Source organism: Euprymna scolopes, chromosome 19 (genome assembly GCF_053919585.1).
Source record: "Euprymna scolopes isolate OS-2025 chromosome 19, ASM5391958v1, whole genome shotgun sequence".
Taxonomy (NCBI): Eukaryota; Metazoa; Mollusca; class Cephalopoda; order Sepiida; family Sepiolidae; genus Euprymna; species Euprymna scolopes.
In genome coordinates this window covers 82,767,814-82,788,274 of record NC_136500.1, presented here as the reverse complement: position 1 = coordinate 82,788,274, position 20,461 = coordinate 82,767,814, and the positions used below count along the sequence as shown (strand labels likewise).

Sequence of the window (20,461 nt, the reverse complement as noted above, 5' to 3'; positions counted from 1 at the left end):
TAGGCATGATTCATAAGGGATGCTCTTAGTTTCATCTTGTTTAACATATTCTTATAACTTCCAATAATAATGCTATGGAAAGTAAAGGTTCGAGAGTGAAAGTGAATGTTTACGAGACCAAAGTGATGATCAGTAGTTGTCGTGGTCAAAAGACCCCCCCCCAGAAAGAGAACAGTTTCCCTGCTCAGTTTTTAGCAACAAAAATAAGAGTTGGGTATGACTCAATTTTTATATTATTTTAATTGGAATTCATAATTTTTTTGTGATACTTGTAAACACTGGGTTAACAAAAGGTAAAGTGAAGTACTGATAGATTGAAAGTAGATAACCAGTCTGTGTGCAAGAAGTGTACGACAATGAAGGTGGATGAAAACTCAGACGTGGAGAAAATATATTTGAATGGCAAAGCAGAGCATTACCACTGTTGACCAAGAGAACAGTCTATCAGGCATGTGTACGTGGTATGATAATGTATGAAAGTAAAATCTGGCCAGTGAGGGTTGAGGACATGCGTTGCATGGAGAGAAATGATATGAAAATTATACGATGGATGTATAATGCAAGTCTTAAGGAGAGGCTTCTGGTGACCTCATAGGAAGATTAAATTTGGACATCATAGGGAGATGAGTGCAGAAGAGTAGACTTTGATGGTATGGTCACATTGAAAGAATGAGTGAGAGTTCTTGGGTTAGTAGGGGGGGGGGAAGGGAGTAGAATAGACTCGAGAGAAAAATGAATAACTAAACACTTGGCCAGAGATAGGTTAGTTTTGAAATTTGAAAAAAAAATCGTCCAACGCATGCCAGCGTGTAAAACTGATGTTAAATTGAACATAGCGATGATGATCATGATGATGATAATGATGATGATGATGATGATGATGACGACGATGATGATGATGATGATGATGATGATGATACTCTTAGAATAGCAGAGTTTAATCTTCTGACCAGATATAGAAGTATTTTTAGATATAGATCATTTGCAGAATAAACACGTTGTTTACACCTCATCTGAAAATGGCCAGAGACAACTCTGAAAAATACATGGATTAACATAGTCAAGCACAACTCAAAGGTTCCCTTTTGATTGGCCACCACACAGAAATGTAGAGGAGGTCGCCACTCTTTTCTTTAGACTTCTCCACTTACTCTTGACCATTACCTTTTAATGTTGCATTTTTAGCAAAGAGGCATCGAGTACTATTATTTTAGTCTTTGCTAGGACTCTACAAAGGATTAAACCCTGGTATCCGGACTCGTTATTGAAGACCCAAAGCATTATGCCAAATAGACAAATCATTAATAAAGGAAAAGTGAGCTATAGATGAGGAAATAAAATTATGTATAAAGTTAAAATGATTGTCCCCTTCTTGTATATATTTTACAGCTACTGACAATCAAAAAATATATATATATCCAAAGAAACATCAATCCTGGTTCTCCGAGAAGCAAAATACATGCACACATTCTCATCATCTGATATACGATATACAATACGATGCAATACTTACATCCTGAGCAAGTTGGGCAGCAAGTACCCGGTCGAGGATCAACCAACTCGGATTGAGGACAGGTAGCTGTTTCTGGACATGTTCGATGTATACAGCGTAGCTTGCCTGCCTAAAATTTAAAAAAAAAATGGAAGAAAAAAAAGAAAAAATGCATTAAATAAAATCTATATAAAAAGTAGGATCTGGCTTTCATGCTAAAATTCAAGTGTAGTATCTGTTCTGATGCTACACTTAAGTTGATTTGTCCTTAGTCACTGGAGGGGTAAATGTGCAAGTGAATTGATATCTGTTTCTTTATAATTTATATTAAAAATTATTCAGACAAAAAAAAACAATGCGTTGTGTGTTGAATTTTCACTGAAAGTCTCAATTTTTTAAATCAATTCTTTTTAGTTTTAAAAGGTTAAAAAAAAATTTACTAAAAAATTTCTTTTAAATTCGTTGTTATTTGTTTTATTTTTTATTCATTTTATTTATAATGCGTTTTAAACATTTTCAACTACTGTGGAATTTCCATATTTCTATATAATTTAACTTTCAATGGAAAATCAATTATGTGGGTATTGGTTAATATTTCAGGAAAGTATAAAGGTGACCTCTGGTTTACTTTTGACAACCTTGTATCTCTTGCTTCCTTTATTTTGTCCTTTAGTTTTCATATTCCATGTGCAATGTTTCTGACAAAGGGTGGAAAATTGTTGTTTTCTGGGTCAGAATGTATTCCGTCGAAAACTTACCTTTAGCTAGATTTTGACCTTGAACTAGTATTTTTAGCTCCTTACATCAAATAGCTTCATAGCGTGTTTGGAGCATTAAAAACAAAATCTCATAAACAGAGAATTTTAGAGAAAAACTAAGATTATGTTTGGAATCAATTTGTAGAGAAGAAAGTAATGAGGAAAGCTTTGATCGTCAGCTGCCATAAGAATTTGCATGTCGACAGGCATAGTGTGTGGGTATAGGAAAGCTTGGTCTTGACATGATTGGATCCTAAGTCTTGATTTAAAAAGCTGACAGTGATTTTGCCGAAGAAGAGTTTTTTGTGGATAGAGATTTGATGTGACTGGATATTGACAGCAAAGCAATTTGTAAATTCACAATTGCATTAAACACCAGTATTCTCCACTATGGGTGGCGATATAAACATGCAGAAGGAAAAAATAATTACTAATGAAAAGAGCATTGCAGTGTGGGGAGAATAGCAAATATTAAAAGAAAAAAACAAACAAACAAAAAAACGATGTCTACCGAATGTCTGTACCCGGACTTTTTGTGTGTTTTCCACTAAGTTCCCATAAAATATTTTTAAACTGCAAAAATATTTTTTTGCTAAATTTTACTATCACATGTTATCCACATGCAAAGAGAAGACATGGGTAACTTGTGAATATATGAGACAATTACTTTATTACTGAATCATCCAAAAAATATTTTCTGATGATGTTTTTTTTTTGTGAAGGAATGTTTTAATACACAAATTATTACTAATATATCTACAAAATTTAAAGATTTGTAAAGGTACTTTTTGTTATGATGTTCATAAGTAGATTTTGCATTTTTTCTTATCTTTGGACAAATATTTAAAAAAAAAAACACTTTTAGTTTAATAATAAAAAATAATGTTTTTATGATGTTGAATAATATTCTATACAATAATATTAAATTATAAAATGTTAACCCTCATCTTCAAGAGACATTTAGGCCTTGATAAGTGATAAAATACTAGCTGTATTTAGCCAGCATTGCCTGGATGGAGGAGTTAGAGAAAAACAATTCAAATATATAGTTGTTTATAATTTAAAAAAAGAAATTGTTTCAGCATTCTCATATTTTTCTAATCAACAGTTTATATATGAAAAATTTCTTTAAAGTAATTTTTTAATAAAATTTCATTTTATTTCATGTGATTTAAAAATATTTAAGCTATGTTGACTTCTTTACGACACCATCTTTCTTTTGGTCACGAGATCAGTTGCAGAATAATACTATGACTATTTCGCAGAGTACTACTACCGGTGAATTATGTAAAGTGTCTCTTCTTAAATTCATTCCCAGTTTTCATGAGAGAGTGGGGGTAGCGTTGAGTGTGAGAATAAAAATTCCTTGCCCACTTCCTTTACTTATGACTGATCCAAACCAAATATCGAACAGAATTAAGTATACATTTATTTTTTTTAATCAATCAGAAATACAGTGAGTGACAGCAGGAGGACTTATTGTGATACTATTGACGTTACTCCCACAAGTGTTAGGAAGAAAAAAGGAGAAAGAAAATAAGTTGGTCAGAAGAACAAAGGTTATAGGGAGTGAGCTTTGTAGAAAGACAATGATGAGGAAGTTGTTCATCAAGGCACACAAAAGAAAGCTGAAATAGGATTGTTAATCAAGGTGTGGTAGTAATGGGGACAAAGGACTGAACAATGGAGATTAATATATTTAGAGTTAATTTACAGACATTTTTAGGAGTGTTAATAAGTTTTGCGACAGTTTATCACAGTAGAAACAGTTTACAGATGGTCTTAATTTTGAGTTGAGATGATGGATACAATAGGATGCAAGATGCAGCTCGAAAAAGGTCGAGATGAATTGACGTCAATTGATGAGCACAGCCTCAACAAATAATGTTGTTGTGAACCTTCTCACTTAGAGGGTTGTTTCCCGTGATGGTGTCACACACACATAGAGTTCATTCGATATATGCAGAAAGTGTTGGTGTCTGCATTTTCTTTTGTTTCTCTTGCGTTGTTTATTTTTATACTTGTGAACCCGTGTAAATCTCTTTGGTAGTAGCCAATGTAAGAGACGATGACACGGGCAGAAGAGAAGATGAAAGAGAAGAAGACCACGGAAACAGTGTTGGGTTTGGCGATTGTTGTTGAGGGAGAGGGGTTTTTGATTGCACATTATGACTGTGAAAGTAATTCCCCTTCTAAATACGACATATCAAAAATAAAATACCCATAAAGATTAGATATTAAAATAGATTAGAAAATTGAATTTATTTTTAAGGACATGGACATTTTCCATAATTGATTTGCGAAACATAATTAAGTATTCATCTTGCATTAAAAAGAAACTGAATAGATTTAATCTATTTATAAGCAGCACTTTCTGTTTGTATCTCTGTATTTTGACTTTCAATGTTGCAGAGAACAGGTACTACACTTTGATTTTAGTCGAAAGGCCAAAGAATCATAAAAAAATTTCAGTGATTCGGCATTAAAAAAATATATATGTCAATATATAGTTTTTTTATATGAATAATCTTACTTTAAATTTATTCATACCAATAATATTGTGAGGTTTGTCTATGTCCGTAGGGTGTAGTTTAATTAATATAAAAGATAAACGTAAGAATTCAAAAGTAAAATTTTAATCTTCCAATTAGATTAAAGAAAAAACAACAAAAAAGCAGTTTTCATTAAATTAAAAATCTTAATTGAATGTGTCTTCACACTAAATATTATTAAAACTGAAACAAAATATTTAAAGTGTTATAAATATTTTTTTAAAATGTACTTTGACGTTTATAACGACGCACATGTTCGGAGATACTTTTCCTCATACATGTGATAGTCATTTTCTGCCTTGTATTATCATGTTAATTGAAAAAAAGAAAAGGATGATTAAGATATATTCATTCACATACAAAAAACAAAAAAAATAGATGAAAATAAACGTGGTTATGAAATAACCCTAAAATATAAAATGTTATATCTGTAAAATATATATGTGTCAGCAAGGAAGTTATTTTACCTTATATTCATGAAATAAAAATAAAATCTTTATTATAATGATAGATCGATTAAAACTTTGGAAAGCTAACATTATTAAATTTTTGAAACCAGTCTTGAATCCTGGTCACAGAAACCATTTAATCTAAAAAAAAAAACATAATAAAATCAAATAAAAATCAAATAAGAACTGTTTCTTTTACCTCGCAGCTACATTGGTCACATGGATCTTCAGTAGGACTGAATGTATCACCATCTTTATATGTGATGCCTTTATAGAGACAAGCTGTAAAAGACCAAAAATTGGCATTTAGATCTGTTGATAAGGAAGCAAAAACACCGTTTATGATGCTGCTTTGTTTTGTTTCAGTCTGCAGTGTAAATTAAATAAAATCCGTTTATGTATGACACTGTTGTTTCCCCGGGGAGGATTATTTGGTTGAGAAACGTTCTGGGAATGCAACCAGCTCCTCGGGTGTTAGACACAATATCCAACGATATCCAAACGATAGGAACATGTTGGAAACTTCAACAAAACGGGTCGATATGTCGTCGGTTATAACTGTCTGGCATGGGTTGCTTCTTGCATGTTCAGTGCGTCGTTACAGGTAGCTTTCTGTCGTCGCATTAATGGGAGAAACCGCAGGCTGAAATCGAACACTTTTACAAAAATAGTGAACAAATGCATTTTTATAAAAATGTATATAATTTATTTAACAGTTAACAAGTAGGAAGCATATTTAGTCGACCCATTGCGTGCACACCAAACTACTATATCCTCCACGTATGGGGTGTAAGCTTCAACTGTTTTTACAATACAATCATATTTCAATTCTCTCTTTCAATGAAGAAAGAGAGAGAAAGGGAGTGAAAGAGAAAAATAGAGAAAGAAAGAGAGAGAGAGAACAAGAGAGAGAAATATGCATTTCATGTAATGTTTTATCAAATTATAATGTCAACATAGTTTAACTTTCATTGTGCACTGGAATCATTAACACCTGCCAATCTTCGTGTGCCGACAGTTTTAACCTTTTAAAAAATGTGTCCGCACTGAAATGTGTGTGTTTGTCTCCATATAAGTGCAGGCCAAGTTAGGCACAAGGTTTATTAATGTAGAAGCCCCCAGCTCCCTCAAAAGGGGCTAGCCATTGTGCCACAATGGGGACAGCAGGATTTGTAAAACGAAACAGCAACACCTCAATCTCTGTCTTTAATATCTCTCTCCCTCTTTTATTTTTGTCACCACAAGAGAAAATTTGTTGAGCAGTTGGAGTTTGGGTGCCGTTAGCAGCGCTTGCAAAAAGTTGAGATCTGATCTTTATCGGCAACGGACGGGTCATACCAGTTCCATGTTTCAAGTTTTTAAAATGCTTCTTCAATATTAAAATAAATTTCTATTTTTATAAACATATGTGTTGCTCGTTTATTTTATACAACATACAATTCCAGCACCAAAAGTCCCAGCAGAGATAATTAATTCTCAGAAGAGAATTAATGAAAATGAAAACCCTACCACTAATGATACAGAGAACTCGAAGAGAAGGCATGTCAAGCAGATGTATCAGATGTCATATCAACCCCTTGATCTAAAAGGAATGTGCCTATTCTTTCATCATTTATTCCCCCGAGGAGCTGGTGTGCTTGCTCAAGACGTGACAGTCCTTCAGAAGACGTCCTCATGGCACAGACAAACCAAGTGACTCTCCCCACTAAACGATAGTAACACAAGAGAAAATAACACATGACATGATTAATTCCCTTTAATGTATATGTATATTCAGTGACTAAGGGAAAATGCTTCCATGCTAAAAGTTTTCTTTTCTAGAATAAGTATATTCAGAAAGAAATCGATACAAAATAAAATATATTCATGTCAATAACATAATGGAAGAAATGAAAAATAAAATAAACAGGCTAGTTCAAACCAAGTATCAATATATCAGATTTAGGTTGACTTCGAAAATCTGACAAGATAACTTTCTAAGTTAAATTGGTTTTATTCGAATAAAACATTGTAGGGATGGAACAAATCTCCAATTATACTAGTCACATGACACGTGCAAATGACGTTAAGTAGGTCAGTAAAATCGGATGTCTATGGCTTAGCATCCAACAAAATATCAATATTATCACATACTTATCATTAGGTAGATAATGCTTTTAATATGTTATGCATAATGTGTGTGCATTTTTTTTTCATCAAATGTAATCTCATTTATAAAACTCACCATGTCTGTCTGTCTCCATTTTTTACTTTCGGTTTCGATTCTGGCTGACGGCACCCAAGTCACAATTTTTATTTTTTTACTTTTGAAATCACGACTAGATATTAGATACAATATCATACGTGAAATAATCGATAGATAATTGACTATTATAATATATACAGAATCTGGATAAATTAAAATATGTTTAAGTATGTTTTTCGACCGGGCAATGTCAGGTGCCTCTGCTAGTAAATGCATAAATTGTACTTGGTATTTCTTTTCCTGTCTTAATACTTCTAATATTTATGCTGCTTCAGCTCTACTAAGTACAGAACTGTTCGGTAAATTTTTAACAGAAATATATTACACACTTTGCCAAGGCAACGCTGGGTGGCCCTGCTAGTCTATAATGAAAGTATTGCACACTATTCTTTCTGAGCCTGTTTTTTTTTCTGCATCTAGTCATGAGACCCCAATTTGGGAGTTTTAGGAATTGTGGAGTCATTTTTAATTACTATTACTTTTAGATCCTCCCTAACGCTGTACATGTCAGGGCTAAATAGAATCTATCATTTACAAACTATTTCTTTATAAAATGTGCAACTACAAACCAAAAGGTACATTTACAGCATAAACAAGCCAAACATGCAGGATCCCCCTCCCAGAGTGAAAAATTTACTTCCACCATGACTAATGTTTGTGCAAAATTAAAAAAAAAATCCAAGACCTGGTTATTTAGAAAAGTGTGAACAAATGAACAGATGAATGCTTTGGGGGCAATTTTACCCCTATAATGGTTCCTAGGAGGGCAGCCAGAGTTACCTCAGAAAGTCCGTTTTGGCAAAAAAATTACTTTCACCATGACTAATGCTTGTGCAAAATTCAATAAAAAATCCTAGGCATGGTTATTGAGAAAAGTGCAAACAGACGAACAGACAAACGGGAGTGAATTGCTAGGTCCAATCCCTCCTTTGTCGGGGGACCAATAAATATTTAAAAGTATTAAAAATTTTAAACGCCATAAGTGAAAGGTTGCAGCAATTCTTTTTACCATAACATGATTGAGATCATGCTGAATTAGAATATGAAAGATTTGTAAGGCTATCAGCCAACAAACATTAAACAACTTTTTAAAGAAATGAAAAGTAAAGTAAATTGGAAAAGAATTCTCAAGAACAACTCACTTGGACAAACGGGACAGCACTGACCAGAAAGCTCGATATAATCTGTACAAGGCACAATGCAGCGGAATTCTGTACATGTCACTAATCCACCATGACATGTGCAAGAGACGCAGGGATTCTCAGGCAAAAACCAAGTGGCACCACTTCTGTATTTACGATTTTTATAGTCACAATCTAAAAATTAAAAAAAAAAAAACATTACACAACGTGAAAAAAACGTTTAAATAAATGCGTTATAAAAAAAGTAAAATCAAACAATTTGTAAAATTTATGATCTTTATATAAGATTTTAGTTCTTGTCCATTTGTTCGTTCACATTTTCCTCCTAGTATTTTTTTTTTTTTTTTAGATTAACCCTCATTGTTTAAATATTGGTATGCACGTTTGCTAGTGTAAATATTAAAAAAAAAATATTTACTTAAATCTGACATTATGTTAAAAAACATTATACGTTTCAGACAAATATCACAAAATGGTCACAGGGTTGAACTTGCCTGAAATTAGCAAAAATTTGTGAGAAAGGAGATCCATAAAATTTAGTCTGATGTAACGTCAGCCCCAAGACAAAAGCAGTACCAAGTATAATTTCTCACCAGTTTTGGTGAAAGCCTGAATGAAACAAGACACATTTTTAAGATGGTCTAACAACATCAAAAGATGGACTTAGAATACGTCTCTCACCTTTTTTAACCTTACAACTTACTGGACTATCATGTCAAATGAATCATTCATCATCTAAGATCCTGTTAAATCAATTGAATAATTAATGTATGAATCATGTCAGATCGCTTTTTTATTAATTTGTTCCAGTTTACATGATATTGAACAGAAGACAAGATATGATTTTGTGTGATGATTACAGGACAGTTTGAAACTAGATGATTTACATAGTGTTTACATGGTGACAACACTGGGATTATGTAACATTCTAAACCATATATATCTCTATCTCGACTTATATATAAAAGACACTTTGTGTGTATGTCTGAGTTTTTTCCCTATCCACTCTGAAACGACTGGCCCGACTTTTTTAAAATCTCATACAAATGTATTTTATGTGTCTAGGAGTGTTGTTAGAAAGGTTTGGTATCAGAATGCCTCCAATAAGTATTGGAAATCGATAAATAAGTATTGAAAATCGATAATCCAAAAAATCTGATTAAAAAAGGAACAGTTTGATTTTAAGCAAAGTTATACAGCCTAACATTTCAAGTCCATTTGAGAAGTTTTATCACTGCACAAGCAGAATGGTAGGATAAGACAAGAGTGCATTCGAAATGAAGGTTTCTGTTTAAAGCACAATTGCACCATGATACTTGACTTTTTCATTTTAAACATTAATTTAAGCCATTATATAAAAATGATTTTATAAACTCAATTTTAAAAACTATATAGTGCAATGTAGGCTACAATGCATTGGGGCCTAAATCACTGAGAGGAGGCATGTGAAACTTCCTCCCGGTGCACTGTGGTGGATCCCCGACTAGAGCAGGCAATCAATCAATTTAATTGAAAAATGGATGATTTTACCGATTCTGATGACAATAAAATATTGGCAGCGTGAAAAATTCATTGATTCTAATTCAATCTCGGGCAACGTCTGGTCTCTCTGCTAGTATATATATATCTTTAGAAATACTGAAATAATGAAAAATAAAATTGTAAAATTTACAAAATTTATCAAATCCAAGTGTATTAACATGATATCGAGCAGAAGACAAGATATGATATCCCGAGCAATGTCAGGTGCCCCTTGCTAGTATATAAGGGATATATATATAAAAAAAATAAAAGCTGACTTTAATTCATAGATTTTCAAAGATAAGCTTTTCTCATCAGAAAGAGAGAAGCAATTAAATAACAGATTATTGGCTAGTATGAATTTGAAAATTTGCAAGCAGAAGAATTTTTTAATATCTGTTAAAGAAAAAAGTACGACGGAAAATTCAAAATTAGGTAGAAAAACATTGTTCAATGCAAATACTCAAAAGGTGCAATTCGAATGATTCTGATGAAATCCAATCCTTAAAGATTACTTCCAATATATATATATATATTGGGTATTCAGACATGTGGAAAACTTCTTAATTGGTTTTTATCCAGAAAAAAGGGCTGCTAAGGGGTCAAAATTGAAACATCAGTATGTCGTGGTCATCGGATTTTTATCTGTTTGTCAAATGTATCACGAATGTGCATGCGGGATTCATTCACATGACAGATTACTTATGTTAAGAATAAGTAGGTTTGAAAACACTTTTTAAAGAACGTGTCAAGCTGGCCTGATGGTTATCATATTTACTGGCTTTAGGTTGTGATTTCGATCTCAGCTCGAGCATCATTTCTTTACTTACAAGAAGTGAACTGTTTAGAAAAAACATAATACTCTCATTTTTTTTTTTTTTTTTTTTTTTTACATGAAAGTCACCACTTATCAAGGCCCGGAAGCCACTCGGGATAAGGGTTATTGCGTGTACAGTAATCATTGGGATAGTATCGTAGTAATCGTTAGTATTGGAGATTTGGCTACTTACTTAAGTGGGCGCTTTATCAGGAATTTGTTTATGTTGGACTTGAAGACATCCAAGTTGTAGTAAGGTGGGAAACAGGCAGACGAAAGAGAGTTCCACTGGCGTGCACTTCTAAGAAAGAAGCTTTGTTCATTTTTTTTTTTTTTTCACATGGAGATCACCACTTATCAAGGCCCAGAAGCCACTCGGGGATAAGGGTTATTGTGTATACAGTAATCAATGGGATAGTACCGTAGTAATAGTTAGTATTGGAGATTTGATAAAGTGTCATTACTTAAGGGGGCGTTTCATCAGGAATTTGTTTGTGTTGGACTTGAAGACATCCAAGTTGAAGTCGGGAGGGAAACAGCCATGCGGCAGAGAGTTTCACAGGTGTGCAGTTCTAAGAAAGAAGCTTTGTTCATGGAATCTACATTTTGATTTAGGCACAGATAAAGAATGGGGAAAATTATTGAGAGTGGTTTCAGCTAGTCGGGTGTTTTTTGTGAAAGATTGGCGAGGAGAGACCAGAGAATGGAGCTCAGACGAGCACTTGTCACGCAAATAATGATAAAACAGAGACAGGCTCGCAACCTCTCTTCTGTGGGAGAGAGGTTGCAGGGAAGAGAAAAGGGCATCCCCCCACTAAGCCACGAAGTCTATTTTGTACTCTGTGAAGGCAGGATAGGCTGCTTTTATCAGCTCCTGCCCAGATATGGCAGCAGTATTCCATCCTTGAACGTACTTGCCTTTTATATAGATAGAGAATTGCATCATTTGTGAGATATTTTCTGAAGCGGTAGAAGGATCCCACAATTTTCCCAGCAACCTTGGCAACAGACTTGATATATGTGTTCCATTTCAGATCAGGAGTAAAGGTCAAATCCAGAAGCTTATCAAAACATGGGGCCTCCCCTAGACGAGAGCCATCCATTTCAATTGGTGTCAGATGGGGATCAGAGCGTTTATGATGTAATGATAGGAGCTTGGTCTTAGATGCGTTAAAACTAACCAGCCACCTTTTCCCCCACTGTACCATGCGCTCAAGATCTGAGGAGAGAGAATCAGACAGAACATTGTCATTTACAGCCTTTGATGTGTTGCCATAGATGGTTGTGTCATCAGCATAGATGTCAACGAATGATTTTAGTATGTGTTTTGGGAGATCATTAATGTAGATGGAGAAGAGAGTTGGGTGCAGGATGGACCCCTGAGGGACTCCAGCATTAATACTGTGGGCCTCTGATTTCTGCCTATCAACAACTACTTTTATGAGCCTATCAGAGAGAAATGATTTAATGATTGAGAAAACATTTCCAATTATACCGTAGCTGGAAATCTTGTGAAGTAGGCCTTTATGCCATACCTTATCGAAGGCCTTTGATATGTCAAGAGCAAGTACCCTAAAAATGAAGCCTTTGTCGAGAGATTCGCTAATCTTATGAGATATAACCGTTAGCACATCTGCTGTAGATCTAGCAGAACGGAAACCATATTGCGTGTCACTAAGAAGGTTATTTCTGCTGAGGTGGTTGACTACTTCTCTATTATATATGGATTCTAGCAACTTACTCATGACACACAGGAGACTTATTGGTCTGTACTGAGAGGGAGATGACTTATCACCTGAATTGGAATCTACGTTTTGGTTTTGGCACAGTTAAAGAGTGGGAAAAATATTTGACAGTGGTTTCAGTTAGGCGGGTGTTTATCGTGAAAGATTGGCAAGGAGGGACCAGGGATTGGAGTTCAGACGAGCACTTGCCATGGAAGTAATGATAAAACAGAGACAGGCTCGCAGCGTCTCTTCTGTGGGAGAGAGGTTGTAGGGAAGAGAAAAGGGCATCCCCCACTAAGCTACGAAGTCTATTTTGTACTCTGTCAAAGCAGGATAGGCTGTTTTTGCAGCTCCTGCCCAGATGTGGCAGCAGTACTCCATCCTTGAACGTACTTGGCTTTTATATAGATAGAGAATTGCATCAGCAGTGAGATATCTTCTGGAGCGGTAGAAGGATCCTACCATTTTTCCAGCGACCTTGGCAACAGACTTGATGTACATGTTCCATTTCAGGTCAGGAGTAAAGGTCAAGCCCAGAAGCTTATTAAAACATGGAGCCTCCCCTAGACGAGAGCCATCCATTTCAATTGATGCCAGATGGGGATCAGAGCGTTGATGATGTAAAGATAGGAGCTTGGTTTTAGATGTATTAAAAGTAACCAGCCACCTCTTCCCCCACTGTACCGTGCGCTCAAGATCAGAAGAGAGAGAATCAGAGAGAATCAGAGAGAACATTGTCATTTACATGCACATGTCTCAGTTTCTTTCTGTTTTTTATTTACTTCATTTTTTTTAAAGAATTTAACGTTACGTTTAATACCTAAGGTGTTTCGGTTTATAATAAATAAGAATTCTGCATTAATTAAAATATAATATTTATGCACATTGTATGATCAGGCAACGACAGGCGGCCTACTAGTGTATATATATATATATATATATATATATATATATATATATATATATAGATATATATGTTGTATGCATATATATATATATATAATCCCACCACACAAAAGTTAGTGAGTAAAAAAACTGTCGGATGATTCCACTTCAAATCGTAAGCGAAATTGAGAAATCAAATAGCATTCCCACCTTCAATCTATTTCTATAATGAGACATTATCTTTCTGTACAGATTTATAATTTTTTTTTTCTTTTTTAAATTTTCTACTGTGAGATTTTTCCTTTCTTTTTTTTCACCAATTCAGACGTTATTGTATGAATATTAGTCTGAACATTGGCGAAACATATTTTTCCTGTAATTTTTGACAGACGGTGTACACTCGTTAAATATAATAGATACAATTGAATTTAAACCCAGCATAGTTGATTACAAAATCTGCGATGATATCTATTACGTCAATCAAGCACCCTCCTACAATTAAAATATTATAATACAGGGTGTCTCAAAAAATAATAAACTCATGTATTCGCACTTCAAATGATGATAACGCCTTTATGATAATTGTGCATAAAAGGAGAGGCTAACTTTCAAATACACCGGAAAGTGGCATCTGCGTATCTTAATTGAGGTATGGAAGCACAAAATGGATACAATTTTCAAATATATTTTGTTTATTTTTTTTCGTCACCTTATAAAAAATATCAAAATATGTAAACTTTTTATCAATTATATTTTTCATTTTTTAATTGAATATCTTTTCAAATAACCATGTTTATTTAAGTTAATATTATATATTTTGTCAAACTATTTAGATATTTTAAAAACATTTATCTACAGAAACATGAAAAAAAAAAACCCCTATGAATGTTTCACATTTTTTTTTACAGTTTTAGCCGTTTAAAAAAGATTAATATGCAACAGAAAATAGTTTAACAGTTTTAAAATGTGAATATTTCACATATGTTAAAAAACCCCATTAAATTCAAACAACATAATAAGTACGAATCCAGTAGATAATATAAATAAAATGTATTTAAATAAAGTACATTTAAAAAAAAAACGTAATTATATTTGAAAATAACAAAAAGAAAAAAAACGTAAATATGTTTGAAAAAAAAACATTAATAAAAAGCGAAAGTATTGTATCCGTTAAACATAGTTATTTAAAAAGATATACGATGAAAAAAAATTAATTGACAAAAAAGTTTATGCATTTATATATATTTTAATTATAAGGGGGTGAAAAAAAAATATTTTGACTAGCCCTTGAGCCTGATTACCAATGACTATTTTTAAAATGAGAGACAAAGTTTTCGAATTGAACAAAAGTTCTGCTGTTTCTTTGATCCACCAAAACGAATTTAAATACACACTGCAAAAACACAATCAAAACTCAATCACCTCCATTTCTGCACAAAATATTAAAAAATAAACATAAAACCAAAAACTGAGCACCGGTTTAACTGACTGACCGGCGACAGACATTAGACATGGACAGCTTCAAAGTGACAATATTGTCTCTGACTTTCTATTCTATTTCTTTCAACAGCGATCCCCTATTGCTTAACCCTGTACCTACACTATGTAACTTGCTGGAATCATTCAATAGGCCATGTTTTACTTTTTCAACAACAGTTTCAAACATATATGCCATAATTTCATTCATTTTACGTCATGATTTTTTTTTCACTTTAAAGCATTTTGACATCCCTTGAAGAAAATTAATTTTTGTTAGGTGTTTTTTTTTAACTTTAGATTTTCTTTTGTTTTTCTGATTTTCCAATGTTTATTTTCATTATAGTTTTAAATATTTAGCTTGACAGGGTTCTACATATGTAATTAATCTCAATTTAATGGCCTTTGTCCAGGCCACAACCCATCATTATAATATGACCTAACCCATGCAGTAGATGATTATTTTATTTTTCATCTTAATTTTATTAATTTAATCTAATCTTTTTTATTTTTAGGTCGTTGGTGGAAATGTGTGATCGACCGAGTGTTATTCTATTTTTTCTTTTGTAATTTATTTTATTTTGTTTTACCTTTACAGCGGGGGCAGCATTCACCAGGCACATTCTCTGTTAACAAACAATCCAAGGGCGGGCAACTCTGTTTTATACAATTAACATTTCCTTCCTGAAAAAAGAAAACATGGAAAACATAAAATAAAACAGAATAAGATGAAATTGCATCATGATTTTTTAGTACTTAACAGAATAAGGACGGCGCTATCGTCAGAATTTTCCCGGCATTCATAAAATGCTGAAAGGTGTTGAAACATTGAGTCAATGAAATCGCAGCAGCCAACGTCATTTAAGAAATTATTTATCTGTTATCACTCGTTTATTATATAAAAAAATGAATATTTATTTTGATTTGAAAAAAAAAAATTATAAAAAAATGTTGTTGTTTTTTTTTAATCAAAAAAATTTTGCTTGCTATCAGTTGTTTTTTTATTAAAAAAAAACTTATTCATGAAACTTACCTTACAATGATTGTATTATTTCTTCATTTAAATTTAAAATTTTTTTTAAGTTTCATAAAAATTGTCCAATAATTATTCATTGCATTTTCTTTGTAACAACAAAAGAATATTGTTTTCATTTTTTTCAATTGATTTTTCATTGAATTATCATTAATAACAAAAAATATATTTTTCACTGGAAAAATTGGCTTTCCGTCACCCAGAAATGGATTATTTTCATGACCTTTTATCTGGTGAGCAAAGGCATTAGTTCTGGGCAGTCCTAGAGGGTCCAATCTTTCAGGTCTTGATTCACATTTTTTGGGTGGAGTAGTTTATTACTTACTGCCTGAGGCGCCCTGACTGGGAATTCCTACAGGACTACTTAGGCATATTTTGATAGACCAGGATGCGCATGCTTTAGGGGCTCTGGCTTGACTTTCCTCACTTATGTGTCATGCCTTCCTATGGTGGGAAGGGAGTAAATACGATTTGTGGCAGCTATAGTCCCAGAATCATGACGCGTATTTTTGTAACATACTTTTGCCACAACATTTGGCACGGGTTGTAACTGTCATTAATGTATTTATTTGCTTCCCCACCAAAGCAAATTGGGCACAAGGCCGTTTTTAATGTGGGGTAAAAACCAGCTCCCCTAAAAGTAGGCAAAAAGGGGGCACTCTGGTAACCAAAAATAATAATTGTCCGAGTATAGAGGGTTTCCCCTTCATGGACTGGTACAAATTATCTTAAGTGCAGCATCTGCAGAACAACTGTTATTAACATTAATTACAAAAAGGATGTGAGATTCTTCAGCACTTTTATAGCAAAAGTACATTAGTTTGGAGAACTAAAGCAGTAGTAAATTAAACGAAAAGTGAAAATTAACGGGAAATAGTTAAAAAAAAAAATTAGATAAAAGAGGAATTTTTCAACTTACAATGCAAGTGCAAGTACGACAGGCATCCGGCTTGATTATCTGCCCGGCTTCTAGAAGTTCCCCTTCAAAAGTGCAACGATCACAAGTTGGACAACAATTTTCGATATAAGGATGTGTGCAACTGACGGGACTACATGAAGATGGAATGGAACAGTTCACACGACCGCGCTGTAGAGGAAAAGAAAACAAAAATGAATGGCAGGAAAAGATTATTTGTATACTCATCTTTTCAGTCACAGAACCAATATATATATATATATATATATATATATATATATATATATATATATATATATATAAAAGGAAAAACCAAGTTATGTGTTCATCAACGTTTCTTCTTTATTTCAAGATTTCCTCTAGATGAATGAAATTAAGAAAACAAAACACTAGTATCAGTTTCATAATTTCATTCATCCAGAGGAAGTCTTGAAATAAAGAAGAAACGTTGATGAACACATAACTTGGTTTTTCCTTATATATATATATATATATATATATATATATATATATATATATATATATATATATATATATATATAGGTTCTGTGACTGAAAAGATGAGTATGCAAATAATCTTTTCCTGCCATTAATTTTAAAACGTTGATGAACACATAACTTGGTTTTCTCCCTTTTCATTTTTCTATTTCGTCAGAATACTATTTCCACCATATATATATATAGTAGTGATGGGACGAATCCAAAATCTTTTTTCCCAATTCCGATCCAATTATCGATTCTGTTCTAAATTTCTGATTCCAATCCGATTCCCGATTCCGATTCTTTTAATATTTATAAATATTTAATTAGAGATTTATTGTTTTTTTTTTTTTGTAAATTTTTAAATTACATAACCCCCAGGTAATTTCCGGGTATATTTTTTCTCAAATGTTTTCCTTGTAATATATTGCAAATTGAAAAAAACAAAACAAAAGGTTTATTTTGATTTTAAACAAAGCCAAATTGTATCAGTTCGTCGTTAGTATACAGCATGCTACTTGAAAGTTTTCATAAACAGTTGAAAATAGTCGACAATTGGTAGGTAAAATGAGAAAATATTAACAACGCCCCCCCTCTCATTGTTACGAACGAATTTCTAAATAATAATGTTACTATTTAGAAAACCATTTTTAACATGGAGAGGGCGTTGGGCTTCATTAACTATTATGTGCCTCCTTCTATGAATGTTTAAATTTTATTTTAATTAAATAAATTTGGTGGGTTATTAAATTGATTTGCTTTCCTGAAAAAAAAAAAAAACACACAAACAAAAAAAACAAAAACGAGATGCAAATAATAACAACTAGCAGGACCTGTGGAAATCCCACAGGGGACTCATTCATATGTAACATATTGATGTTGGCATACATGGCGTAAATAGAGATACTCTAATATTATTGTAACTCTAGTTTAAACTACGAAAATATTTATCTAAGCTAGCAGGGACGCCCATCAAAGCCCGGCCATAAAATACACTTAAATATGATATTTTAATTCTTGCAGATTTTGTATATATTATTACAGAGTTTATGTTCTATCGATTTTTATCGATTTAAAAAAAAAAAATATATATATATATTTTGCGATTTCAAAAATAAAAAAATATATCCATATGACTTTGGTGTATCAGCTTGAGTTCCTTCAGCTATAATCGAAACCGAAACCAAAATTTATGAAGAATTCTTGATAAAATTATTTATAAAAATAAATGGATCACTGGAGTTCCATCAGCTATGATTGAAATCGAAACCAAAACTTATGAAGAATTATTGGTAAAATCATTTATTAAAAAAATAGAGGACTTAAGTGCCATCAGTTATAATTTAAACCGATACCAAAACTTATGAAGAATTCTTGATAAAATTATGTATGATAAGAAATGGGAATCCATAGCAATCATATAACAGTCACTCGTTCAGATGTAATCGTGACACACAAAATAAAATATCATATTAATATATAGTATTGTTAAAAGTCATAAAAACCACGCTCTTTTCCTACTACTACCCCTAAGTACTGATGGCAACAGGAAAAACATAGCATTTACATGTGATTTTATGATTTTGTTGATTGGCCTTAGAATTATTGGTAAAAATTACACAACTGCTTAAAAAGTTATCATGTACCGAAATGGGATCAGTTTACATTATATTTATATGCACAACTAAACCCCCATTCTAAATTCTAAAATAACGTCTTAGTGTGCTCACACATAATCGCCTAAAAAGTAGAATCTCATATGTTTTGGGTATTTTAAATGTAAATGAAAGTTTTTTTTTTAAGTTAACAAACTTCTCAATGTTTGCTCTTCCAAAGTTTTGATAAACTTGTGCGATTTCCATCCATATTTTCACTTGTGCAAAAACCAGACAAAATATAAGGAAACATGAAATATTTCAAAGGATGTAGTGAGCAGACAAAACCAGCGCCAGAAGAAAAAATTCTAAGCATGTTAAATCTTTGATATTAAAGTGTGAAGTCTCTAATAGACACCATATGGCCATTTATCAAATAGGTACAAAAAGCTTTTTAAAATCTGTGATACTGAATAGGCTAGTGAACTCTAGAATATTTATTTTGCTTACAATAAAAACTAATTAAAACAAATTAAATTAGGTTTAGAGAGTCTACATCTGGGAATGAGTTTTCAAATATGCTTGCAATAACAATTGCCACAGCCTTAAAGGATTTCCTTGTGTCCAAAGAGGTGCTATAAAACTTTAATTATTTCAGAAGAAGCCGATGACAGACACTCCAATGTACAGCTGGCGCCAACGAAATTTACCTCCTCCCCGCCCAGAAGCATTTAAAACTTCTTAATAATCATATGAACTCCCTCGGATAAGGGCACATAGACATTTTGGTGAATAGATGCAAAACGATTACAAATGCCATAGGCAAGTTATCTCTTAATAAATGACCAATAAATAAAATAAATTAAACCGTGTTAATTAATGCTAAATCTGTAAATGAGATTTATAACTCATTCTGGGGTCTTCTCAGTCTTGCATTGTAAAGGAACAACTTCTAATAAAAAGTAAAAACAATATGTGCTTGTTTCATTTTTTATTTAAAATTTTAAAGAATCGGTTTAGAATCAAAAATTAGACTCTAATTTTTCTGATTCCGATACCGATATCCCAAAAAGTTCCGATTTTTCCGATTCCGATCAATCGACCCAAAACTAATATATATATATATATATATATATATATATATATATATATATATATATATATATATATATAAACTAACAGGGAGACGCAACATTGCCCGGAGATGAATGCGGATCAACGAATGTTTCACCCTCCCATATTTTATTGCAATTGAAATCAGTAAAATCACTCATTTTTCAATCCTCCTAACACTGACTTAGTCCATAATACATTGCAGTCTACATTGCACAGTAGAGAACTTACTGTCGATTTTATAAAATTATTTTCATATA

At 32.6% G+C, this 20,461-nt stretch overlaps 1 protein-coding gene across 4 annotated transcripts in view; it reads right to left on the bottom strand.

Annotated features, from left to right (window-relative positions):
- Positions 1–20,461, bottom strand: part of LOC145239792 (uncharacterized) — a 364,141-nt gene that overhangs the window by 48,795 nt on the left and 294,885 nt on the right. For all 4 annotated transcript variants that reach the window (XM_080103293.1, XM_080103291.1, XM_080103294.1 and 1 more), the window contains 5 exons: positions 17,017–17,184; positions 15,655–15,748; positions 8,639–8,812; positions 5,451–5,533; positions 1,514–1,622 (listed from right to left, as the gene is read on the bottom strand). In XM_080103293.1, the coding sequence (XP_079959419.1) occupies positions 1,514–1,622; positions 5,451–5,533; positions 8,639–8,812; positions 15,655–15,748; positions 17,017–17,184 (628 nt within the window). The remainder of the gene's footprint in view (positions 1–1,513; positions 1,623–5,450; positions 5,534–8,638; positions 8,813–15,654; positions 15,749–17,016; positions 17,185–20,461) is intronic.